Raw genomic sequence first — 27722 nt, forward strand, 5'->3', positions numbered from 1 at the left:
AAGATTAACAAAATAAAATACTGACTAAAAGATATGCAAAATTCGATTTTACAATAATAATACAAAATGTACACTCACATTAAAACTTAATCGATTGTAAAAGTACATTTACGCTGCTAGAAAAAAAATGATGAATCCAAAAATGAAAGAATGCAACGAGTCCAAAAACCGCCTACTGTCGTTCTTTAGCATTTTGGTAAGGCCTACTGCAAATCGGATCAGAAGTAAATGAGGAGTGTTCAGCAATCAGTGAAATATGCTGTTGTATCATCAACTTGTTCACAGACCAATCCAGTACGAAACCAATTCGTTTACGATGTCATCAGAACTTAAACCAATAGCCATTCTGGAAATTTTTTAAGCACCAAACAAAATAAGCTTACATCATGACTGCACTAATGGAATACAAACAAATGAACAAACCAGGCAAGCGTAGTCCTTACAATTTACAGCAGGTGACTTGATTGTTACACTTTTGGTTGTTCGTTAACCTACTACTTGCTGCCCTTTGAGGTGATCAATTTATGTGATTATTTATCAAAGCAGCGCCCAAAGAAAAGTGACCCTACTGGTGTATAAAATGGTTTTGAGTTCCACATAGTTTCCAATCCCGTAGTTATAGATATGCCTGGGTCAGATTAATAATTATAAGTATTTTGTAATGTTAACAGAAAAGCTTGCATTCGTTTGAGAGCAATGAATTCATTACACTTAGGTGAAACAATTTTCGCTTTTCTATCGATTGTGAAAACGCCGGGCACCGCTGGTAACTTTTGGACTGACAGTAACTTCCAGAGTGCAAGTCTGCAACGTCGCAGAAGCAGTCCAAAAGTTACTGCTATTGTAAGTGGGTGTGCTTTTTCGAAATTCTTTTGGGAAAACTTGTAAATGGACTGAAACTTCACTTGGTCAGTAGATTAAACCCTCTGCAAGTATGCGAAAGATGAATCTCAAGGATAAATATTCTCACCACGAAACCATAATTCTAGACTTTAAGTTTCGTGCCACGTGTTTTCGATGAGAGTCCAACGGAAATTCATTGGAATCTCAAAGTGTTCAACACTTTCGTAAAAGCTAAAGCCTTCCCCTCGTGTGAGACTGTGATAGCCTACTCACTGAAGGTTGATGGCGTTTTGACTACCGGTTGGCCTACATGTAGCCTAAGTTACATTATATTTCTTCAAAACGGTAGTTATGAGAAACCAGACCAAAAATTGGCTCAGTGCTTCATTCACTGGAAAACTTTGGTTTTAACTTTTATGAAATAGGCCTACATAAAATATAGTCAAAGACTATGTTCGTCAACTACAACTCAAGACCAGCAGTTAACAAGTCATCAGCCTTCAAATGCAAACTTTGCACGATGTATTAAGGCCTGTAGCCTATTAAATGCCACCGATTCACGTAGGCCTATAGCCACGATTTAGGGTCGAATGTACCAACAGTGATTAAACTGTATTTAACTTAACTTTGAAATGTTTGTAGCGATGATCAATTAAATTATTTGTTTCAACAGAGCCATATAGCCTACAACGAGTCAATAAAACACTCATAATACTACATTGTGAATCGTAGGTTGCATTATAGCACAATCAGGATGACAGCAAAAGACTATAGGCTAAGTGGTCATCTAGTCAATCACCTCCCCATGCAAATTTATTTGCCAACGCACGTTAGGCACGGACACAACTTCAAATGGTATAATACAAACAAATCAGGTTAAAATGATAGCCTACGTAAATTGTTAGGTTACAAATTAAAATTTCATTCCAAAACAGCAACAATTTCTGGTACAAAACTCATCTTTCAACTTATTTTTACTTCATTCCCAATTACGTTTCTGCTGTAAATCATGTTGTTAAGATGCAATGGTAGATAAGTCTTTAAGTTCAACATGTTTCCAATGTTGAAATCATTTATACAAATCTGAAAACCCTGTTTTAGTAACTTCTGGACTGGCAGTAACTTTCAGACTGCGTATACGCGGTCCAGAAGTTACGGTAACTTTCAGACCGCAGTAACTCCTGGACCGTTACACCGGCTTGGTTTAGGTTTTAGACATGGCGATCTGTGTACATAAAATTGTATATAGGTCGCCATGGTTTTAGGTATTCAGCATTTTTTCAGTATTTACGCTCATGTTTTGACATTATTGCGTCACTGTAGGCGGTAGGCCTATTGTTATTTAAGATATTATAACTTGTAGCGTGAACGATGCTATTATGGCGACGTCCACGCTTGTAGGCTTTAACTGCCCTTTATGAGAACTGACGATGCACTATAGCAAGTGCGAAATATATTTTCTGTTATATCTACTTGACAACTGATCCAAGGTTGTGAAAAATCATATGTTTATGGGTTTTTTACAACAATGATTTCAATACATTTCAAAGGTAAATGGTGTCAAATTTTTTTAAACATCCTGTCACGTATTATAAACTGGTTTTATGATATCTAAAACAAATTGCAAAAACATTGGACTGCATATGGTTAAAATGTAATAATTTTTATACAAACAATTGCTGTACTAAAGTCCCAATATGGAGAAAAGAATTTACAAGTTTATTGCAAAGTGTTTTTTGCCAGTTTTTTTTTTGGCTGGTAGCCTAAAACTGAAACAACCTTGATTGAAAGAAATGGTGTCACGCAGTAGCGCACCCAAAAAAAAATTAGGGGGGGGGGCTAATTCAGAAATGTCGGCCATGTGATTAGTGACAGTGACAATAGGCCAATGCCCATCCCTTTGATTAATAATTAGGCACTCACGGCCCACAACCCACCGGCTGGGGGTTATTTTATCGTAGAACTTTACATATTTCTTGATTTTACAATTGTTTTTTAATAACGTAACTGAAGATGCAAGTCATTTACACATGCAAAATGTTGGAAATAAAAACAGAGAAGATGTCAGTCACTTGTATATTGCAAAACGTTAATCATCATTGTGCTTATATGGTAACTGCAGGCTTTGTAAATAGCTTAGAAAAGCAATGGCTTTTATCGCGACAACGTCGTATCTTCAGTTGGCGCCTCGTATTTGTAGCTTCGCATCTTGGTTGGATGTTATACGTAGGCTATGTATAGATGATAGCCTACTGCTACTGTACATGTGTGAAGAAAGTTTTGAAGTTTCCCGGTAGTTTGTTAATAAAAAATTTGAACATAAATTTGCCTATTTCTAGTTTATAAGTGGAATTTACATTAATTACCGTATAGCATTATCTTGATAAGGTATATCTGTATTTTATGTGTTCGGCAAAAAATTACGTCAACCAAGAGCATGTCCTTTTGTTTGGCGTTTGTAAGTTAGTTTATGTTTTCTTTGGTAAAAATTTTATCATGGTCATAGATTTAACCAAGAAAAACGTAGCCTAAGAGGTAAAGAAAAAACTAATGTAGGCTAGTTCACGAAAACGAGAGAATAAAAAGAGTAAGGGAACGTTCAAATATTACGTAACGCTTTTTTTCCGAATTTTTGACCCCCCCCCCCTCCCCCATGTAACGCCAACGTAACGCTTTTTTCAATCCCCCCCTCCCCCATGTAACGCTTTTTCACTACGAATTCAGCACAAAAAACTACCATTTCGTACTCGAAAGCGTTACGTAACGTTTTGCTTGAACCCCCTCCCCCCCGATGTGACGCTAACGTAACGCTTAGCATAAACCCCCCTCCCCCTCGAAGGCGTTACGTAATATTTGAACGTTCCCTAACTAACAATTAAGAAAGTGGCATTTTTATTCTCTCATTTGTTGCAACCACTTTATGTTTTCCCTACTGTTTACGTTTTTCTTTGTTAAACCGATGAGCATTGAGCATGTCAAAATTTTACACAAGAGTTCAGTCATGGAAGTTCCATGCATCAAATTTCCGCTTGGAGGTGTTGTATGCAAAAACGCAAATAGTAGCCTACTGTAAATGTAAAATGGTAAATACGGTACCAAATGAATCAACAATTTTAATTCAAGTCCCCTTATTTACCAATTTTTAAATAGCAATAGGTAGGATTTTTTCATTTACCTTATTTTATATCACTAAAAATTTATCAACAGCTAGCCTAATTGTTGTACTGTAATCTATAGGCTATCGGCTGCACAAGACAAATAAAGGAAAGTTTACTGGTATATGAGTGCGCAAAAACTGCAAATGTACGGTACTGTAGGCTACCATAGAGTGTAAACAAATGTGAAATGCACAGCATACCACAGACATGTAAAACGTACACACAAACAATTGTAAATGAGAGCAACAAGCATTGTTGACATTCAAGCATTAAATTAATGTAAATCAATGCAGTAAATCGTATACTAGACAGGAATCCCTTATTAGGCTACTATAAAGGTAAAGCAACGTGGTGATTTTTTCTACTTGTGGTAGGCAAGGCACCACATTAGGGTACTTTCATCCATCTTGCCAAAGTGCTCAAACTGCCGGAGCGGTGAGCTATGCGCAATTCAACGGCAAGATGTCCGCTAGCAAAATGCTCAATTAGCGAACCAAGAGTATTACATTACTGCAGACAGAATGCCTCTGTTTCAACCTTAAGGTCTCCTCAGTTCAGTTTATTTTTTGTTTTGTTGGCAAAAAAGAAGAAAAAATATACAAAAACACATTAAACACAAATAATTCGCACAACAAGGATAGCAGCGAAAGACCTAAAGGTCACCAAAGTCAGCTGCCACCCAAACATTTAAACAAAAGACCCAAAATTAAGAACATTAACACATATAGCACAATACCAGCACTTTACATAATACATTAACAGTGGAATAATAACACAGGGCAACATAAAAAAAAAACTGTGCAGAGAAATAAGCAGATGATATGTAATCATTGTAAAAATTCTTTAATAAACATTTAAATTTAAAAGCATTATAAGTGCAGTACACTAAACAGGAATGCCTTATTGCAACAGAAAGTTGTAAGTAAAGAAAAGTTGTAGTTGTAAGTACCACAGTGTGATGATTTTTTTATTTGTGGTAGGAAAGGTACCACATTTGGGTACTTTCACCCATCTTGCTAAAGTGCTCAAACTGCCGGAGCGGTGATTTAGCCTATTTGTAATGCAGCGGCAAGATGTCTTCTCGATTGGTAAACCAAGAGCATTACATAATTGCAAGCAGTACGTAACGCTTATAAAAACAATCTCTTTTTTGTTGTGGTTGCAACGACAAAACATACACTGCTTGTCATAGTACTGTTATTTTGCATTCATCAAATGCTGGCATCTGCACAACAATCTAACCTCTTAGTCTAATTTATTAAGTTAAGAATCGATTTCGCTATAGTAATAGCATCTTCAGCTAGCACATGTAAAAAAGAAAATTTAAAAATAGTTATAGTTAAGAATTTTAAGGCAGTGGCTATTTGACCGGCTCCGGTCTTTTAATCTGAAACACTATTTTGCCGGTCATGACGTATTCCTTTTCAAAGCAAAGACGAGAGAAGAAAAAAGTGCCTAGCCTATATAACTTCTAAATTCAATTGTTATTCAACTGAGTCAGTGGCGCGTGCGATGTTTCTCGGGCTGGTATCCCCAAGGGTATGAGTTAGATACTACCCAGAAGCGTTTCATTTCAAACTAAAATTGCCTGCAAAAAAAACACTGCCTAAAAGTTAACTGAACATTGATGAAACCATTTTTTAAAGAAGTATTGTAACTTTTTACAGCCACCAAACTAACTTGTTGAAAGCAAAAATGTAATGCGTCGTTCGGCAAACACGGTCACATCCTCTTATGACAAACGGAAAGTTACCCAGAGAAATTCTCAAATTCCAGCAAAATAAAACTTCTAATTTTACGTTTAAAAAATAACAAATCTTTTTCCAGTTACCAGTGGTACCGTACCTGATGTTTTTTGGATTTTCAGCACAAGTGCCAAAGTCTACTCCATTATTTAAATGGTAACAACAGTAACTGAAAATATACACAAAGACTATAATTATTTATTAATTAATACACAAACTATCAACTTGTACCAAACTAGCGATTTTGGCTACCAACAGATCGGCCTTCAATCAAATTTTAAACTGAACATTGTCATGGCCTCTGTATAAAAGTCACCATGGTCTATTCCTTTAATTTTATATTGTAACATCAATTTTATTGGCATTTATTTCTGTACAATATTTTCCACCGCCAACTGGTGGACACTGGACAGGTGAGATGACACTTAAACTTTAAAAATACATCCTGCAGAGTTTATTGAGTAGCTGTGAAATGTCGCAGCTGGAAAAAATTGCACATTGTTTCAAATTACGAAGTAGGAAAGCGATATTTCTATTTTAAAAAGAGAAGTGCCATAGTGTTGGCTGAGCGAGATGTCTGTTGAAAGCGATTCCACCAGATCACGCGACTCAGATGATGCTTTAAAACACCAAGACCTTTTCTATGACCAAGCATCACCAGAGGTGCAGTACCAAACATAATGTTGATTGGTTAAATATATTTCGCATAAAGTGTCATTTGATGTAGTTGATACGTAATAATACATTGATTTATGTTGATTGTTACATGAGGCTCTTAACTGGTATAGAGTCTTAACTTTTTGTAATTTATTTACAAACTTCAGCATTGGTTACAAGAGTTTGACAGCAATCCTACAATCATGATCTTCAAATGTTTATTGAAATGTGATATTAAAATATATTCAGCTTTAAAAGTTGGGCTTGTTGATGTGCAGTAATACAACATTTGGTGAAAGGAAAGCAGCCAGTATTATCACAAAAGTATATTGTCGATATCAATTCCTTCAAAATAACATTGTTTCACCACTGGCCCCAAAAAGTTCAGTAGCAATTGGTACGGCTTTGAGACTACAATAATTTTTTATCTACATTATCAACAGTGAAGCGTGATTATGCATGCCATCTAGAGGAAGTAATCTGGTGTACGTCTGGTCACATCCGGCTCTCCACGGCGAGGAGCAGGGTCAAATAACAAGCTGAAAAGACAACAAATTGATTAGTTGACCCTTTACTTCAATATAAATTATAAACCAAAAACATCCTAGCTATGGCTAGTGATACAAGGCTCTATATAAGTACTGTAATGCTTGAATTTTGCCCAACGGAATTCTTAAGTTGCAATCAATAAATCGAAGCGGATTGATAAGAAAAAGCACCTCAAGATATGGTATTATTTAGCACAGTTATGGAAAGGATTTAGCAAGCGCAAATATTTTTTGCTAAACTGTTATGGTTTAGGAACATGGTTGAAAGCCATACGATAAACAATAAACATAGGCTTTATGTTCTCTCACATTAGACATATTAAATATCAACAGAAACCAAATACCTCACTTTGACAACACGAATCAGCCAAATCGGCTCCAGCTATTTTAAACCAGTAAGAATACAATCGTAAAAAGAGGAACTGCGCTTGCAAACTTCAATCGGTTGTTCCATTATAAGCAAATGGAAATTATATTAAGCTATTATATTCATTATAACATGCAAATAAACAACAAACTTACACTTAAGGCTACTAATGTTTCTTTTATTTATATATTAAATATATTTTTAAAGGCAATTTCTGGTCTATAAGATCAGCAGCACAGTCTATAATTGCCCGTTTACCATGGCAGCAGCACACAAGTGTCGGCGTCTCACCATACAGCCTTGCAAAGCAACCTACATACGATTCAAGCAGCGCAACTTACAAAGAATATCTCAGTGTATCGTCCAACTCCATTAGAGCCGCCTGGTTCCCGCACCGATAGCAGTAGTTGGGTGCGCTGAATATGGTTACCACGTTACGATCGTGACTCCAGTTGTATCCCTAAACAAAGTTCAAACATGTCATCACAATCCAGCTCCAGAAACAACTGGGTGGAGTGTCAATAAACAACGTTTGCAGTGTAAGAAAAAAACTATGATGCAATATCTTTGAGATATCTGCAAGCACTGCAGATATTTTTAACACATGACAATTCGTATTCACGGGTTTGTGCAGAACTGCCGACGCAGGATACGCGATAAACCATTGCACGAGTACGATGCGGAAAGACCAAGTAGGATCATTCGTTCGGTGAGGGCTACATTGCTCAACGGATCACTTTTAGATTAAAATAAGCTGTCAGCTGCATAGCCGTGTGGTGAGAGCCCTGAAACGGCACTCGAAAAGAGCGCCAGTTAGACACCGCTCATGAGCACGCGGCTGTGTCTTTGGAAGGACACTTAAAGGGATACATGAATAATGAAGGTGGACACGAAGAATGGCTTCTTTGCCTTTCCGTACACTAATCTTCAAACACTGAACTTACGCCTGGATACGACAAAAAAGAGCTTGAAATAAACACCTTTGAAGCTTTGCAATAGTCTCAGTTACATTTTTACAGCAACCAGTAGTTTTTGTGTCGGATAAATGATGAATTTGCCTTTATAAGAATGATAAAGATAAAACAAGTAACTCTCACTTCGGGTAAGGAAAAAAAATCAAAATTAAAAAAAAGTTGGGACAAGTCACCAATGAAATTTCAGGACAGGGTCAAAGTGGAAATTTAAAGAACGATTACGCGCCAGTATAAAAACAGTCGTAAATCGAAAAGAATTGGTTGTTAACGTGTATATATGACACACAAGTCAATATTAAAACATATACATATAATAGAATAAACTTTCCAAAGACCCATTTCCGCTAGCAGATCTTGGCAGTGTAAAGGAGGCTGGGATTACTCCTACTTCTGTGATAGCAGAGCTTGCAGAATTGAAGTAACGTATTTATGAATCATCTTAACAAGTACATGATTACACACTAAGTACACTCGTAAACCAAGCTTGTATCAAGAATCCCACGCAATCGAAGTCACGCCACGGCTTCTCATGAATCAGCATTTCAGCTGATGCAATATATTGGCAATCGACACGCACCTTTCTAACTGACCCAATCTACAACCAATATCTATTCTTTGCTTGCTGCTCAATGTCAGGAAGTATGACTTGTTGAGCAAAAAAAAGGATTTAAAATTTGTCGTCTTCAGGGCAACACACCTTGTTGTATGAGGTCACCGCACTGGAATACTATGCTTCGAATTATTTTGAAAACGGCTGATGCAAAAACTACATTGATACAATGAAGGAAACAGTCGCTTCTTCACAACAACTACTTGCTAACTAGTGAGTTGTGACGCCTTTCCGGTTTCTGCGGAGCAAGTTCACTTGTCCAGGGGACAAGTGGTGATATGATACGTAGTTTATCCGGTTGGTTGTGCTGAGGAGTTAATTTGAAGAAATGATTGGTGGTAAAAATATGATTACTGCGAGTAGAATGTTGCACATAGCTCGAAGTTGCATGATGTTTTCGTCTGACTCCCACCTCTGACGTCATTACATTTAGGTTTATTCTGATGTTAGCTCCTAAAGAGAGTCAAACAAAGACCTGCAGCTTCGAGCTATGTCCAGTAGGGTGCGGCTGGTGCCCTATGATTTTCAAAACTGGAATCGATTGACCCCTACTTTTTTGGTGGGGAGGTTAGGGGTATAAAACAATCTGTTAAAATTTCAGGAAAAATAAACAATGTTTAGGGGTAGCAGGTCACCCCCAAACTTTTTAACCCCCTCGATGGCCCCGATAATCACGATTTTACAGTATCTACAGTTATACTTGGGCTAGAGAGTTGATTTATAGCTCAAAATGACCAGAAACCTCATATTTATATTAGTCTTTCTAACATTATATAGGTCTATATCCTTGAGAAATAAAGATAATGAGAAAAAACTACTTTTCTCTTGTACGACAAGAATTATTTGGCATTAATGGTATATAATATACATAAAATTTATTTAAAAAACTTGTTCTATAACCGTGTAAGTGTGTAACTAATACCTACTTTTAAAATAATTGCTAACTATTGTAATTTGCATATTTAATTTCAACAGAAACAAACATTCCACACATTGCAAGGTAAAGCAGTAAGGTAGTATTGCATTAATTTATAATGCTAGAAACCACGATGCTGATTTCAGATTTTTCTTTCTTTGATTTGGTAGCTGATATCTGGCATTCTCAACCTCTTGCAGGATATCTTGATGACGATCTTCTCTCTCTGCTGCCCCAAAAAATCATGGCATAGCATTACCCCTCTCTCGGCGGCATCGTTGACCACATGAAGACTTTGTACAATAGTATTAGCTTTCTTGTACTGCTCATCTTTTGTTACACTGGACATTGTCCAGTGTAACATTCTAGTCGTAAGAAAACTTGTTAGGAAAGTCCCTGCCTCGAGCCAAAAGAATACGGTAGCTGGTTGTTAATTATTATAAGTCGTCGTACCAATCGTTATGGCGAAGCTCAAGATCTTGAGTTCAGTACAAACTAAGCGATTACAACATACAGTACAATTAGATGATTCCCCAGCAAACCAACTCGACAGCTTATTAGATTGGACTGCAAATACCTGACGTCTTCCACAGTTAGTAAAAAGCAGTTCAGTTGTGTTAAAAAGAAAACAGCTGTAATTGTTATTGTTTTACAGAAGAAAAAAAAACGCCATCAGCTCACCTCCATAATCAGCTGATGGGCTCGAGATATGAGAGTCAGACTGTTGTGGTGGTTGAACGCCTCAGAAATGTCCTGGCCAAAGGTGTATCCAGCCCCACGGGGAGAGATGCCCCAACCGCCCCTGTCGTCTGGGTCAGACCAAAGAAGGTCGCACATTGGACCCTGGGTGTATAAGCAAGTCCATAAGCTTTAATTTATAACAAACTTAAAATATTCCGATTTGGTTCTGTAGACTGAACAGAGAACGTGTTTAGTAAAGTTGCATTTTTGTTTTGATGTAGGCCTACGTTGCAAAACAGAGGTACACGCAGTGCTGTATTCGAGGGTATACGCAGCATACTCTGTTTTTTCGAGCAACTAATAGTATACCCTCTGGTTTTCCAAAGAGAGTGCCTAATTGCCTATGCTATCCTTACTGATTCCTAATGTATGAATTATCCATGTTATCCATTGAACTTCAGTCTCGAAGGGGGAGACTCAGGTAAGTTGGCTCTCTCTAAATAATTTTTTAAGTACAATCGTTATTGTGACGTATCATACGCATACCGAGAAAATGCCGTGGAAACTACCTTATCACCAGGTTGGGAGGCTCTAGCAAGCAGTATGAACATGTGAGCACGATTTTTGTATGAAAAATTAGGATTTAAAATTTTTGGATTTTAGAATTTTTTAGATGTCGTGTGGGTTTTTTCTTACTATATAAGAAAGGTTATTATTTTGTGAGTGCAACGCTAGGGTAGTTATTCAGGCTCACTTAGACGGTGAAGCCGTTGTTAGAAGCTCGATAGTTTGACATCAATTTTTGTTTTTACATTTTTTTATTTTTTACAATATGGCTGCCATGCAGGGAAATTGGCCCATTTCATGGGTGGGTAGTAGTGGGTACGTTGGCCAACTTGCCTTCATGAGGTATTACATAGAATGATAATGGACTAATTAATACGATGACTTATTTTTTCAAGATTGAAGTATCAAGTATCCAAAGTAAGTAAATCGCGGCTTTACATCAGCATTAAGCGATCACCCTAATTCATTTCCTAACATCGTTTTTATGCCACAGATTGCGACAACTTATTCCTAACCCATATTGTAATAATAGAATAATGGTAAGTAATTAAATCAAGAAAACCAATCGCGGAAATGTATCTCAGCAGGTGTATGAAGAGGGCTAAAGATGTTGAGGAATGGTGTGAGTCAAAGAAAAAAATGCAACCACTTCTCAAGCGACGGTCTAAAACGTACCCCGCTTCGGAGATACATTAAAAACTGTTCCGACATTGGTACCCATGCAAAATGGGGTTTGTACTGCAAACAAGGTCCTACCAATCAGTATCGTTAGGAATATGAAGACATGCCGTTTTGACTACATGGCATTTGATACAGCCTTCATTATTTTCGAAAGTTTATTTGATGTAGGGGAGATGTGGGACCAATGCACCAATTTCTACTTTTTTTGGTCTGTATGATATAATTTATTTTAGCATGCATTGCATTGAAAGTTTCACAGTATGTACAGTTTACCGATATGCATCACATACGCAAAGAACAATCACATTGATATATTTTTTCAACATTTTTTAAGCATTTGAAATTTTCTGTGAAAGTGGTGCATTGGTCCCACAATACACTACCTCAAGGGACCTATGCACCAGTTACTCAAAAGAAAATAAAATTACTAAAAACAAATCTAGTGCACCTCCCCATGACCCACATTTGATTTTCACTGTTTTTGTAAATTTACAACAAAAATTATGTATAAAAAAGCAACTACTTTCGCCTCTCTCTTGGACTATTTTCTGGTCAGTGGGCACACCTTTAAATGCACAATTAAATATCATAAAACGACAAATCAATAGAAAAATTCCAGATTCCAGATAGACGTTTGGTCTGTGCCACAGGTGAAGGTGGTAGCAGCACACAAACAAAGTGTTTGTAAGCTACAGACGCTAAGTCTTCTTGTTGGGGATACACAAAACAGTTTTTAACTTTTTCAGACCTTTTCAAAACTTCACATCATAGTCATTATCAGAAGCAGCCCCAGCAATAACTTTAGCTATAAAGTTCTTAAATTTGTTTGGCGATCCATATACCCACGCAACGGCAAAGGCGTCAATTTCAATTGTGTTAGGAACAGTGCTATTTGTTTCTGGCGCCGTATTTTCCTCAGATTCTGAGGTAAAAGCCTCAGAAACATCGCCATCTAACTACAATGGTATTTCAATATCACTCTTAGAGCTCGATAGAGTGTGGGACTTTAAATGTTGGCATTTTCTATGAAACAACATGACAATTTCAATAGTGGGACCTGTGCACCACTGGTGCATAAGTTCCGGCAAGCACTGGTGCATAGGTCCCTTCTCGGTCATTTTTGTAATTTTTACATGGCACAAAACAATCTGTCAAGTCCGATTTGACTGAAAACAATACATTCACTGAAACAATACAAGTTGTATTTGGCTGTATCTGTACGAAATTGTGAAATACAAGTTTGTACTATCAGTGCAAATTCATTGAAATTAGCTTTCTCGTTGAATGTTGCCATGTTTAGCCCTATGTAATGAAAAAGGTTTTACTAATGTTAAAACAAATGGATGTATTACCAGGTGTACATGTTCCTGTTGTGTGACGGATGACAGTGGAAGTGCAAACTGAAGCTGTATGCTGCCATGAGGTGGAAGCAGAGCGCATGCAAGCCTTGCTCAACGAGAATGGAAGCATGAATTGTGTTACCCAACATCCAGGGTTTGAAGCAGTGTGTCTCAACCCATGGATACTCGAGACTGCCCATAGCGCTTACATGCAACAGTATAGACCAGGAGCACAGCGAGGACCCCGATGCAGGTTCGCTACCTAAATGGAGCCTATCAACATTATTAGCATACTATTAAAAAGCAATGCTGTTTTGAATGTGAACGAGTTACTGTAGCAACTAGCAAGAGTAAATATAACCAAAAGTTGTTTTTACAGATGCTATAAGCACATTTCCTACAGACAGTTTGTTCGGTGGATCTGGGGTTATCTTGGTAGATCAAGCCGTGCGCCTCCTGACGTCATTTCGGCCATTAGATCGAAGTTTCCAAGTGACAAAAACGAATACGTTGGGTTTAAGTAGGCTATACAGAAAAGTTTGGGTGTTCATCAGGACAATTATCGTTTCTAGCACTAGTTGCTACGTTCATCTGATGAAATTGAAAGTAAAATTAACAACAAACAAGATGGTTAAGTATCCTGATTTAAAATAAAGTCACAATACAAAGTCTGCTTTGAGAAAAGCTTAACGCGAATCAATTCATTCAGAGCATTGTTAGAAGAATGCAAATGAGACTTTGCACTAATGCCGACATAAGCTAATGGTCAGCTACTGATTGATATTGCTAACTTGCAACCTGCAAAAATGATAGAAGGAAATTTGCGTCATGGAGAAGCAGAGGTGAGAAGAATTTGTAAACGCTTTGACATTGATGAAATACATTCAATCCAAGGGAGACTTTAATGAAAAAGTTGAAATTGTGCCCAATAATTTGAAGTCTGTTTTGACAGCTATTTCAACTTTACCTTGTTCGACAGCAGAATGTGAACGTGGTTTCAGTTTAATGAACAATATTATCACAGGTATAAGAGCATCCTTGCTCATTGATAATGTGAGCTGATTGATGTTTATTAATTGCTGTGGACCACCTGTGGCTCAATTTACCGCTAAAAATATGTAAGATCCTGGCCGCTAAACCACCGATCAGCTAAGGATACTAGATCCCAAATTTGTAAAGAGGGTAAAGATGTAGATTCCTCTCGGCAGGCTGTTTGGAATGTGTTCATAAAAAAATAAAGAATTTGGTACCTCTCGTCCAATTTTGATGTTGATAATTTAAGTTATGGTAGAATAAAGATGAGTATTTTGCAAGTTGTGTAGGCTATTATTTATCATTTTAGCAAATCTGACAGTATACTCTGTGCTTTTTTTACGAATACAGCACTGGGTACACGTTTCCACAAACAGAAAAACACGCCTTAGAAAAACATCACATAAAGGGGCAAGCTTTTAAAAGGACGCACTGAAAGCACCTTCAGGTCCTGTCCTCTTGCTACTTACTTCATGTGGAATTTCTTGGAGCCGGTCAAGAGCCCGAATGTGATCAAGAGTGTCAATAGAAGGTGACAGCCCTCCATGCAAGCAGAAGATCTGGAGATGCAATTGCAAAGGTCATAATACTGGCCTACAGTTCATGCTATGGATGATGATGATGCATATTATGATTCACATAAACAGAGACATGGAACATTCTACACGCTAAAAATTGAGCAACGCACACAAGACGATTGACCAACTTATATCGCTTGAACAAAAATATATTGATCGTAACGGTTTTCCAACAGGGCCTATGAGAGGGGGTACGGAGGGTACGGCGTACCCTTGAAGGCCCAGGCCTGTGTTTGTTGAGGGGCCCAAAAATGTGGTTTTATAGTTTACGCGCAAAAATGTTTGGTGAAAACCATCTTAAACGACTGATTTCAAGCATAAAAGTTGTTATTCTTTAGTCCTGCGGGCCCGTAATCTAGCAAACGGGCCCAGAAAGGTAATCGAGTGCCTTTCGAGCATATTAGGGGCCCAAAGTGGTAATTTGAAGCTTTACGCGCAAAAATGTTCTGTTAAAAGCACCCTAAATTAAATCATAAAAGTTAGTTATTCTCCTATCCTGGAGGGGGGGGGAGGGGCATAGTGTAGCAAAAGCAGGTTTGAGAAAAACCCAGGCAAAAAGCCCAGGTGTTTTTTTATTGTGTTTTTTAAAAACTATTTGACAGAGGTAGTTTCACGCTTATTTCACTTCAAAATGAATTTCGGAGTTAGAGCAGGAGCCGGAGAATACTTTCGGAGCAGGACCGGAGTCAAAAAAAGTGACTTCTCTCGTTCACCTCTGCTAGTGCTAGGCATGTGGTGAATGCAAAAGTTAATGAAGAAAGGTTAGGATTGGTCAGATGATTAACTTGATTATGTTTTAACAGGATGTTATGTTTGAGCCTTGGTAGAGAGCTTGGCTTGTACCGTACTACTGTAGATACATATAACTCAGTAACGTTAATGGATTTAACATTAAACACACAAAAAACTAGCCTACTAAATCCAACGTTTTTGACATGACATACCGGTAGTGACCTCTTCAGAAATAATTATAAGCTACATCTAAGAGAAATATAAAATGAATTTAAAAATTTTACATTAAAGATGTACAATAAGCGACCCCTCTCAACAGCACCATAAACAACTGACACACGAATTCAATGCAGGATACACAAATTGGCGAGGGAGTAGAGACAGATCACATGATATGCACAACACAAAATAATAGTTTTATTGCAGCCTGATACTATTATTGCGCACAGATGTCCAATTTTGCAGTAAAATGTTGTGTGGTGTGCAATACGCCTAAGCAAACATTACACTTTTTGCCCAAGACAAAGGGGGCCAGGAATGACTCTACGTACCCATTGTGAAAATTTCTCTCAGAGGCCCTGTTTTCCAAGAACACCGACGTCTGGCATGCCAAACTTAGGATAGAGACAATCAGGCTTGTAACAGCACGAACAAGAAAAGTAAAAACCTTGGCTTCAAAAACCCTTTTTTTACTTGCAAGAGCTAAAAAAACAGTAGCGTGAAGTTGGCAATTGAAAACTATGTTCAATGAAGACAACTAACTCAGCATACACATCATACAAATTTGGAATGTATATTATTATTCACCAATGTCTGCAGACATTAAATCAATGTAAAACCGGTTGATTTGAGGTCTGGTAACATGCGTGCACACCTGGCTGTCCACTAGAGCAGTCAAAGGAAAATAGTCGAATAAATCAGTGAAGTATTTCCACACGTTGGCGTTTCCATATTTTCTGAGACACTCGTCATAAAAGCCATAAACTTGTGTTTGTTGACGTGCCTCGTGGTTGCCTCTAAGGATTGTAATTCTGTGTCTGTAGCGCACCTACCAAGGTGGAATGCAAAGATAATATTTCCTTAATTGCCAGGCACAGCACACATTGAGCAAAGGTTTACTCTACTGAATATGTGACAAATAATTTTAGTTTCTGTGAGCAAAATGTAGTAAGACATGTTGTTGCGATTCTTCAAGTTGCAATATTAAAAAAGGTAAAGGGGGGTCCCATACTTGATTCAAGTGTCGGGTATGAGAAGATAAGGTTTTCATTGTACTAAGCCTTCGGCACTAAGGAGAGTAGGGTGGCCAGTTCCTTTCTCTCGGCCGCCTTTACTTCAGCAACTACGCCCACCCAATTTATTACACCCTGGGTAGAGGTGAGCGGTGTTTTCAACAACCAGCTGAAGCCGGGAGTCGAACCAGGTTTGCATAATTGGAAAGCCAACGCCTTATCCGTTGCGCCATCCCACCGCAGTTGCAATATTACCTGAATCAAAAACTTCTCATATATATAAATCATCATAGAATTAAAGTCATGGCAACTATTATGGCCTGAAAAAGTCATTGTGGATTTTGTGGCATAACCAATGTACGTTTTTATAACTTTTATATATACGGTACACAAACAAAGTAGCCTACACAAAGAATTTTATTAATATTTTACATTTGATTGAATTGTCCATCGCAAATAACAAACATGGCACCAATAACAGGTGCAAACTCAATGTAGATGTGCAATGCAAATTACATTAGGCTACTACTTCAATAAAAATAAAAACCGTATTTTAAGTGTAACAAGTGATAAGCTGATAAATCAAACAAGATAGCGGCACCTTCAATGCTACAAGAAGAGTAACTGTTTCAACTGAATAATATCCGCGATCAACATAATCTCCCATAAACAAGTAGTTGGTATCAGGAGGTTTTCCACCAATTCGAAATAATTCCATTAAATCGTGAAACTGTCCGTGAACATCTCCACAAACTGTCACTGGGCATTTGACTTCTTGTACATTTGATTCTCCTTGAAGAATTTCTCGTGCCTAAACCACATGCAGTAATGTCACGCGATAGCAAATGAATTGACAGTAATACACAGATGATAGTGGCGGCTGCTGGTGAGTCCTAGAAATGGGGATGCTGTGGCGGTGAGTCCTAGAAATGGGGATGCTGCTGGTGAGTCCTAGAAATGGGGATGCTGCGGCCGGGCTTCGCCCGTCCGCCAAAGGCAAATACAACAGCAAGGGGGAGTCTCCTTCAGAAAATTACATTTGATTTTGTGCATCCTGAGCATATTTTAGCTCTAAATTGTGATAAAAGTTTAATGTAAAACTTGGCTTATAAGTTTTGCAAATGTTTAATATTCTGAAAGATACGATCAACAAACATATATGTGAATAACACATTCTTAATAATTAAAAGAGAAAATGCTTGTTTTTTGTTTTTTTTTCATTACCTACTCGACAAAAAGTTCTCCCGTGGCCTGTTTCTAAACAGCACAAGCACATATTTCCTAGCACGCAGAGTTTCCAAATATAATTTACACTTATAACAGTCAGCAATTATATATATATAATAAACAGAGAACATAAAATACATTTTGGGCAGAAGAAACGCTAAGATATTTGAGAAACTATTTGTGAAAGCCTTTATGGGAGTGCTGCAGCACCGCAGCACATATTATAGTTAGCGAGCCGCCTCTGATAGGCCTACAATTCAATACTTTGAACCATCAGTTAACAATTTAGATTAAAGTGCCTCTGACAGAAAAATAAATTTGCGAAATTTACCTAAGATACCAAAAAGGTGACACTAACAAACTTCCCTGACCAGAAAATTGTAAAAAATATCAACAGGCTACTAAGTTACACGCTTGCAAACTTTCGTTGACATCGGCGAATCTGACACTCATTCTATTGCGAAAATAAAAACGGCAACATCGCTGTGACGTCACCGTAAGCTGGAAGGATACAATCTGTGGTGACTGGTGACTTTGTTAGGTATAGTACGGCTACTGCAAAACGTGAATGTGTGGCGCTCTGTTGGTCTAAAGCATGTGCAAATTAAGAATTACCGAAATAGAAAAGTTAACTTACTATTACTACCAGGTTTTGATCAAATAGGTTGAGTTTATTTTTATCAAACAGCATCTCAATTCAATTGAAATTGCAGTTTCATAGGGCTACAATTTTGATACTTTTTTATTTGTCCTAATCTGTCTATAGCCATTTGCAGTGTAACAACAGTATCTCACAAACAGTAGGCTACCTTTAATTTATGGTTGAGGCAATGCTTAAAAATTGTTGTTCATGTGTATTGTTGTATTTAAAAATATCTATCCCAAATTTCCTTGCCAACTGAAAGTATTAAATGCAATAATTCTCATTGTTCAGATGCTTCTCATGTTGCCTCAATAGACTCTTTCTATAATATTATAACTGATGCTCTCAAAGCAGCTTCTGATAAAATCTTTGTTGGTGTAAAGAAGAAATGTAACATATTTTCTGTTCCTGGTTGGAATAATCATGTTAAGCAAGCTCATGCTACTGCCAGAGAAAGTTACATCATGTAGGTGAAAAATGGGAAACAGTGAAATGGTTAACTATATGAGTTGATGCAGAGCAAACGAAAGGAGTTTAAAAAAGCCTTTTGCCGTTGTAATCATGCCTCTGAACAACATAGAGCAAATGTGCTTGCCTCAGCACTCAACTTGGACAGCTCACATAAGTCATTTTGGCAGGAAGTAAAAAAGTCTACTTGCAAAAAAAGTTTTCTTCCTGTAAATGTTGGTGGAGCACAAAGGTCCTGAAGCAATTGCTGAGATGTGAAAACATCATTACAGCTCCTTGCTAAATTCTAGCAAAACCAACACTGAAAAAGAATTTGTTAACTCATGTATTTCTTCTAGGGATAAATATTACAACTTTTGTTGCAACATGGACACAATTGGTTCCTTGCTTGTCAAACTGCCATAAACCGCGCTGCTGGTGCTGACAAAATTTCAGCTGAACATATTATGCTGATTATTTGTTTTTATATTAGTGTACTTTTTAATATATATGTGTCTTAGTCATGGCAATGTACCAAATTCTTGCTTGAACACTGTGTTAGTCCCGATTGTAAAGAATTTGAATGGCGACATTCAAGATTCAGGTAACTATAGACTTATTGCTCTAGCCACAGTAATCTCAAAACTGTTTGAACGTTTTATGTGAATCATCTATTGCCTTTCTGGAATACCAGTGACAATCAATTTGGGTTTAAGTCTGGTCATAGTACTGAAATGAGTGTTTTTTAATAAAACAACCAGTGTCCTCTTATATCAGTCATGACACTCCTGTATATTCTGTCTTTTTGGATGCTTCAAAAGCCTTCGACAAAGTCAATCATCATTTATTGTTTAAAACGCTTATCACACGTAACGTGCCTACTGCCTATCTATTTTGTTCGCTTATTGGAATACTGGTGACCTTTGTGCCTTTATAGTAAAAAAACTATGCAAGTGAGGTGGGATGGTCACCTGTGCCAATCATTTACTGTGTCCAGCGGAGTCTGACAAGGTGGGGTGTTAAGCCCCTATCTTTTTGCCGTATATATATATTGATCAGCTTTCTTATCTCAATAAAACAAAAGTTGGTTGCTATGTTGGCAACTCTTGTCTAAATCATATTATGTTTCCTGATGACATTTGCTGCATCTCGCCTAGTTTGTGTGGCTTACAAAATTTGTTAGATGTTTGCCACAAGTATGCTGTTGAACATGAAATTACTTTCAATTCTAAAAAGTTATTTGGTATGTCATTCTACCCAAAAAACTTTTATCTTTTACGTGCTCCTCTGCTACATCTAGGTAAATCTGAAATTGTGTTCACAGACTTTGTAAAATATCTGGGTGTATTTATTGATAGTTCTCAGATGAAAATTATATTTCAAGGCAAGTACGCTCTCAGTACTGTGCTGCAAATAATGCAAAATCTCAATTTTTCTAAATGCTCACCCGCTGTAAAAAACAGTTTATTTCGTTCTTATTGTATGTCGTTTTACTTATCCCAGTTGTGGAACAAGTTTAGATCTTCTAGTATAAAACGATTACGTGTTGCTTACAATGACTCTTTCAGAATATTGCACAATTTGCCTCGTTAGGTCAGTGCCCGTGAATATCAAGTAATGAATAATGTAACTACGTTTGATGCTTTATTGAGGAAAAAACATGTTTTTGTTTATTAACCGATTGCATACACTCCTCAAATCGCTTTATATCAGACATGATGTCATCTGATTATTTTTATCGTTCTGAATGCTTTCAATTCTTCCAACGCTCATTATATGTAAATTTGTGACAGTAGATAGCCTATTTAGTGAGCTTTTAAACCGACGGCATCCAAGGTGGCTCTCTGTGATCTTTGTGCATTTTCAGTTTGTGTATTACAGTATTTCGTTGTTTTGTTTTCGATGTGGACAGCTTTGTCTGACGCAAATAAATTATAAATAAATATGTGACAGTGTCAGTGACAAAGACCGTGTGGTTTCTTTTTACGCTTTCCCACAAAACAAGGTGCTGAGAAGAAAATGGTAGAAGTTTTCTTCAAGTGTTCGACAGTAGGATGGGCCATACAAAACTAGTCATATATGTTCTCTTCACTTCACTGAAGATGATTTTGTTAATACCACTCAAGTAAAAATGGGCTTGAGTAAACTTTACATTTTGAAGGAATCTGCCATAGGCTACCATCTATAACAGCAAAGATGCAACCAGTTGCTGATGATGATTTCAGCACTTCTAAACAACAACGTTTACAAAAACGTACCCTTGTACAGGTAAACTAGGCTTTTACATGTATAGACTCTGCTATGTACGTACTGAGGGCACATTATGAGAGAGAGAGAGAGAGAGAACTTTTATTTATTATGAATAGTGATGATGAATTAAATATGAATGATGATTCGTACAATTTCTTCATTTTTCACTTCAAGTATATTTTAGGTTTTGTAGGATCGTATCCAGTACAGTTTTATTAAACTGTAAAAACAACAGATCTTTGAAAAAAGCAACCGCTTGTACCAACTCCGACTAAACTGTGATCCAGCAATCACATCTAGGAAACGTATGTTTCAACCGTCGCTAAGAACGCCGACTTACAATGACGTAATACCACCAAAGTCGTCCCAGAGCAATGAAATATGGAGTTTCGCCTGTGGTGGCGCTGCGGAGCCGTCGTTTGATGTAAATTACGCCCTAACCAGTCGAGCTACGAGGTTAAGGTTAAAAAGTTTGCTAAGTATGATTCTGCGCAAGGAAATGCTTTAAAAAGTTACTATACTTGGATCCAACCTGTCAGGGGCACTTTAAACATACAGGAAATTGCTGAATAAAAGACAGAAAGGTGGTTGTTTTGCAAAATGTAAGGAAAAACTTGCCAGTCAGTAACTTGGATGGCAATAAGAACCTATTACATCAACTTGTAATTAAGGAACAGATTAAGAGAACATAAAATGGTCACCTAATTTAAAAACTGGACAAGAACACTTATGGAATTTACTCATAAATCTAAACTAACTATATAAGGCTGCCAATCCCCAATTTAAGAATGACACCATTTAATTGATTACAATTGTGTCTTGAAAAATTTTTACACTTGTCAAAAGTTTAATTTTGACTGACCACATAATTTTAAAAATGCAGACAAAAATCTCTTGATTCTTAAAAGATTTAAAAAATATAATGCTGACCTTATCACAAACGGTCTTTACTTGACTTTCTGTGAGTTGTTTACAATCAAACAGCTGTTCAACCCATTCATCCAAATCTTTGTTTGCTGGTTGAGGAGTTGTGTTTGTAACTTCCATTTTAATATATTGCCTACAATTAAAATAACCTTGAAGAAAATATGAGAACAATGATTAGGCATTGTAGACAAACAAGAGCAGATACAATGCTGGGCATTCAATCAAGTTACTCTGGTTGTGTTAATTTAGCTGTTAAACTGTACTTTCCTTGACAGAGTAGGCTATGGTAATAACTTGGACATGTTTGCAACAATTTGAAATGAACTGGTGATACTACGCTCAGCAACAACTCTAGTGATAAGAAACTTATGTTCTCATAACTTAAATATGCCATTCAAATTTTTTCAAATGTCTGCTTTCCTGTTTAAGTTTCAGAAGAAATCATTTTATACATGGCACAAAATGTTTTCCTACGCAAAATGGTGGAAAATTTAGGAAGAAATCACATTTCAAAAAAATGTTTAAAAACATGCCAAGGGATAAAATGCAACCAGTAGATAGAGCAAGAGATGTGAGCAATTCATTAGTCAAATAATCTAACAACTTGTAATCATGAATTTAGGCAAAAACGTTTACTTTCACAATTATGTTTCTTGACCGGTTTTCCACATAGGCCATCGCTCTCAGTTTGTTTGAAACTAGAAATTATCTCTGCTGTATGGAAACTTATACCAACGATGGCCCAGTGGATAAATCATTAACAACAATTTTGACGTAAAATTTTATATACTAAGTCAACAGTGGTCCACAAACTAGACTGTTGTAACAAAGAATTTACACAGTGACGATACTGGTTGGTTAATCAAACATGAAATTGGTTGAACAAACTTTCCTTGTTCAGCAAAGTAGTGTTCTAGCATGGACTTCTTAATAGTAGGATCTGGACTGGAAACCGAATTTCTGATGTGACCAAACAGAGGCCAAAGGTTCATCGCACACATAGCCGTACGAGACCAAACCATTTGGGGAGGGGGGGGCAGAACATAAATTTGCCCAAATCTGCACGCTTTTATAGAAATTGCCCAAATATAATGTACCGTATGCGGTGCATGATAACAGTGAAAAACTAACATAACAAGATCACCAGCTAGCTAGAATTTCTTACCAAAGTAATCAAGATAGAACAACTGAATTCATCTTTGAAGATACCTTGCTTGTGCATTGCTCGATGATTCTGCACTTTGGCATGGTAGGTAGGAGTAACAAATATTGTTTTACACACCACAAATAAAAAACAACCCCACTTAAATATTCTGTATAAAAAGTATAAGGTAGGCCACTGGTTAAAATTAGACCTATATAGACCAAGTGCACTGATTAATAGACCTTGAAGTTGAAACAATGGAGCCTGTCTGCAGTTATATGATTGCACAAATCATATCAGAAAAATCAGCAACAGGAAATATATTAGTACTTACCAAAATGTATTATACAGCTACCGCAAAATGACTTCGGACCTTTTTACCAAAATTTACGCCAGGTTGGTAGCTGTGCGTTTTACATCAGATCATACCACTAACAATAAGGATTGTGACTAACAATGCAAAGATTGTGAAAAATGTGAAGAAGGTTATATTATAATAATGCAATATGACAAATTATTAAGAAAGGTCGATAGTTTTTATTAAAAAATTTTCATTGTATACAAAATGCTTGTTTTTCTTGAAAATTTAGAAAGGTCCGAAGTCATTTTGCGGTAGCTGTATTGTTGTTTGTACTTACTGCAGGAATACGTACAAGAATCCTTTAATGAGAATTACAGGCAAGAAAATATACCCACCTAATTTTCTAATATTACACCCAGCATTTTCGGAAAGGAAATTTTGAAATTGAGTATGTATATTTGTAATTGGACAATATAAATGCACTCATGATAATATAATAAACCCAAGTTTGCACATTTTACTTTTGATTCTAGGATGTCTCACCCTGATTAAGCATCTTTTTAAATGAAACCACAATCTGAAAGCAGAGCGCTCGGCTTGAGACTTGGCTAAATTCAACAACAGAGTAGCCTAACCCTTGTGTGATGCTTAAGGCAACCGCCTTGAGACACACAAAGAGACTGGCTATCTTGCTGATGACTAATTGTACAATTTTTGAATTTTTATAGACCGCTACACAGTACACACATAAATAATCCTCCAACTGGTGTGATGGACCTCAGACAGCAATGCAAAAACATAAGGTGTGGCCATGAAATTAGTAAACATTGATCAAAAGAAATATGCACTGTAATTTACCACTTTACTGTACTGTACAGAATAATAATGCAAATCACCACCTTGGTTTTGAGAACTACATCGTTGGTTTAAAAGCATATGTAATTATCTTTGTATTGATATGTAAAAAAACTGAAAGTAGCATAAACACTTCAAAATACAGTGGATCATCAAGTAATGCTTAACCTCAGCGCCTGGCAATACCAACACGAGTCTCCTACAAGTCAGCAGTTGTGAACTGAGCAAGTGACAACTGAGCAAGCGACAACTGAGCAAGCGACAACTGAGCAAGCGACAACTCAGCTAACAACATTTCAGCAAGAGGCTGAAGTTGGCTAATGAAGAAGCTGTGCATTGTGCAAGTAACAATTGAGCAAGCCAAAACTTGTCATGTCACAAGTCAGCAAATTCGGTTTGGCAAGCAATGACCAAGCAAATCCGCTGCTAGGTGAAAATCTTATTTGCCGACTTGAACAGTTGCTGAAATGTAATTGCTGAGTTGAAGCACTTGCTGAGTTGTTGCATGCTGAGTGGTACGACTACCTACCAACATTGCATAAACAATATCACATTGATACCAGGTGCACACTTCAAATGTATGTAGAGTTTAAACCTTGCACTAAAAAAAACTCAAAATGTGTTCTACTAGCTAAACAGTAGAATTACCCTAATCAGATACCAAAGGCTAACAGCAGGAGCAGAGTTCATATATATACCTAGTACAGAAGTACACACTTGGAGTATATGCTGTGGCTAGAGTGTACTGTGGCTACATCTATACTGCACAATAGTTTATCTAAGCACTTTTCACTGCCAATTTTACCTGCATACATGCTTGAATGAGCTTTGCTAACTACCAGAGCAACTGTTAAATATGAGCTTTTACATGCATATAGCTCTGTTGTTTAAAAGTCAACATCAAAAAGACAAAAATTATAGCTGAAAAGGCGAATAACACAAATATCAAGATCTGCAACAAAAACATTGAAACAGTGAAGGATTGAAAATTGAAATTAAAAAACATTGAAAGGTTTGAAATAAATGAATATATTATGATTGGTTTGAGATGATATATTTCAGCAGTAGCATTTTAAATGTTGGTGAAATTAACATGACACAGTTGCATAAACAAACTAAATATATTTTTTTTGGAGCGCAACTGCATCATTTTAATTTGGGTAGTTTTATAAAAGTAACCAAACAAAGCTAAGCAACACCACAACATTAACATTACATTTAACAGACCGTATAACATTCTTTTGTTAAATGTTGTGGTGTTGCTTAGCTATGTCCGTTTATGGTTGAAAAAGTACTGTAACCTCTCCACCCGAATTGTTTTATGAAAGTATTCACCAGATTTATATAAATTCATATGTTGTAGTTGCCCAAATCAAAATGATGCATTCATGGATTTTATGAAAAAAATTAAAGACTTTGTAAATTTTGATGCCGAGGCAACTGCATCATGCCAACTTGGGCAGTTTTATAAATAGACTATGATCAGGTAATTTCATATTTTTTTTGTTGCCCAAATCTAAACGATACAGTTATGTCAATGGAAAAAATTATTGAATTTGTTCATCTTGGGAAAACTGCCTCACGCTAATTTGGGCAGTTGCATAAACAGACTATATAATCAGTTTCATCAGATAATTTCATGTTTTCAGCAGCCCAAATCAACGCGATGCATTTATGAAAATTAATAAAATTAGCTATATAGCAAATTGTGCGTTTTGATTTGGGCAGTTTCACAAAAGTATTAGAAACATATTTTGGTGGCTGCCCAAATTGGCATGATGCAGTTGGTTAAATGCAATTCGTACTACAGTTTGATCACCATGCAATACAATACATCAGTACGGGTGTGCCAAATGAAAATTTTGTGGCACATTTCTTGTGCAAATAAGAGGCTGTATTATACTTAGTTTGATAGGTAAAAGATATTAATCTATAGTTTTTCTTAGTTCATGCAATTTTGTAGCTTATCATATAGCAATTTTTACCCTAATTATTGCAAGATTTTGCACGAATTCGCGATGTTTTGAAACAACAGGGGGGGCAGCTACACTCTCTGGCTTGTACGGCTATGATCGCACACTAAGTTGAAATGCAGAGTCAAATATTCATATCCAACAGAAATAATTTAATGTAAGAAAAGTAAGATGGCGTTCTGTGGATTATGGCGATTGTCGTGCTGCTGGTTTCAAATTTAGTGAATTAGGTTCGATTCTCTGGCAAGTCAAATAGTACAATGTTATGTTAATGGTAACTGTAAGCTGAAAATTGAATGAGGCTGTTCACCAGGCATTAAATTAAATGATATGAGATGTTCTACTGGTGCAAATTAAGCTAAACTATCACAAGATGTATACAGTGACAATCTGCTTTTATTTCGACGTTTCGTCAATCAGACACGACTGTAAGCTTACATAATTCAATAAATTTGGCATACAGATGTTTGCATTATAGTTTAAGACTTAAGAGGAAGAGAGTTTTTACATTAGCAGTAGCACTAGGTTTGATTCGAAGACAAGATGCATGAAAATAAACGTGGGCATGCAAAGTGCGGAAAAAATTTTACACTACAAATTGATAAAAAAAACTTTCAAGTCTGCTGCAAAATAACATTTTTTGGTACGGATTGTCATTTTTTGCTAAGCCGAATACTTTTTAATTTTTTTTTAGAAGTATTTGCATATTTTTCAGTGATTTTTCGACATAAATTTTTGCACATGCAATTATAAGCGTGCGGCGATTCCTTCAATAATGTTATGATTCCTGAATACTGTTGCACATAGCTGGAACTGAAAAAGGTGGCACAAAAGTTCCTTCATAAAAAGTTAATAAAACAAGCTTTTTAAATATTTCTCGTTGGTTTAAACCTCAGAGAGACTGTGACACCTCAGCAAAGATTTTCTAGCAAAGGACGCCAATGTTGTATATTTCTTTAGTTGGTCACCAGAGACCGTCTCGACTAACTTCTTGAAAAAGGGAGTTGATATGATGTGGAAGATCTGCTGTAAATTCTTCTACCATTTCAACATTTTGCTTCTTTGCAGGAATCGCATTTGTATGACTTTACTAGCGACCGACAGCAGTAGCCGGTAAAGTAATATAAGACAACTTGCTCCAAAGTAAATTTAAGCAATGCTTTTTCGTGATTGTCACACACTTCCAAATATTCTCCAATTAATTTAGTCAGGTTGGACTTGAACCCATCTGCAGTTTTAACCTTTCTCTGGGGCATGTTTTTGATAAAAACCATTACATTTTTCAGTTCAGAAA

At 36.7% G+C, this 27722-nt stretch overlaps 1 protein-coding gene across 2 annotated transcripts; it reads right to left on the reverse strand.

Moving 5' to 3' along the window:
* Nucleotides 1-4091: 4091 nt before the first annotated feature.
* On the reverse strand, nt 4092-23464 carry LOC145787098 (serine/threonine-protein phosphatase 2A catalytic subunit beta isoform-like). Of its 2 annotated transcripts, none has more exons than XM_082598822.1 (8): nt 23321-23464; nt 22159-22288; nt 17263-17472; nt 16304-16477; nt 14590-14679; nt 10500-10661; nt 7660-7778; nt 4092-6942 (listed from the first exon to the last, which is right to left on the reverse strand). In XM_082598822.1, the coding sequence occupies exons 2-8, from the start codon at nt 22273-22275 to the stop codon at nt 6870-6872; spliced, it is 945 nt and encodes a 314-aa protein (XP_082454948.1). In that variant the 5' UTR covers nt 22276-22288; nt 23321-23464; the 3' UTR covers nt 4092-6869. The 2 variants fall into 2 exon arrangements, with proteins under 2 accessions (XP_082454948.1, XP_082454947.1); XM_082598821.1 differs by having other exon boundaries at nt 22159-22304.
* Nucleotides 23465-27722: the final 4258 nt, after the last annotated feature.

Source organism: Aplidium turbinatum, chromosome 18, assembly GCF_918807975.1.
Source record: "Aplidium turbinatum chromosome 18, kaAplTurb1.1, whole genome shotgun sequence".
NCBI lineage: Eukaryota > Metazoa > Chordata > Ascidiacea > Aplousobranchia > Polyclinidae > Aplidium > Aplidium turbinatum.

What these genes read in the sequence shown, in the direction of transcription:
- LOC145787098 (XM_082598822.1), bottom strand. Translation starts at nt 22,275, where the DNA reads ATGGAAGTTACAAACACAACTCCTCAACCAGCAAACAAAGATTTGGAT. An exon ending in TCCAAGAAATTCCACATGAA is followed by an intron (nt 10,662 to 14,589) that starts GTAAGTAGCAAG and finishes TTATACACCCAG; the next exon opens with GGTCCAATGTGCGACCTTCT. An exon ending in GATACACTGAGATATTCTTT is followed by an intron (nt 6,943 to 7,659) that starts GTAAGTTGCGCT and finishes TTGTCTTTTCAG; the next exon opens with CTTGTTATTTGACCCTGCTC.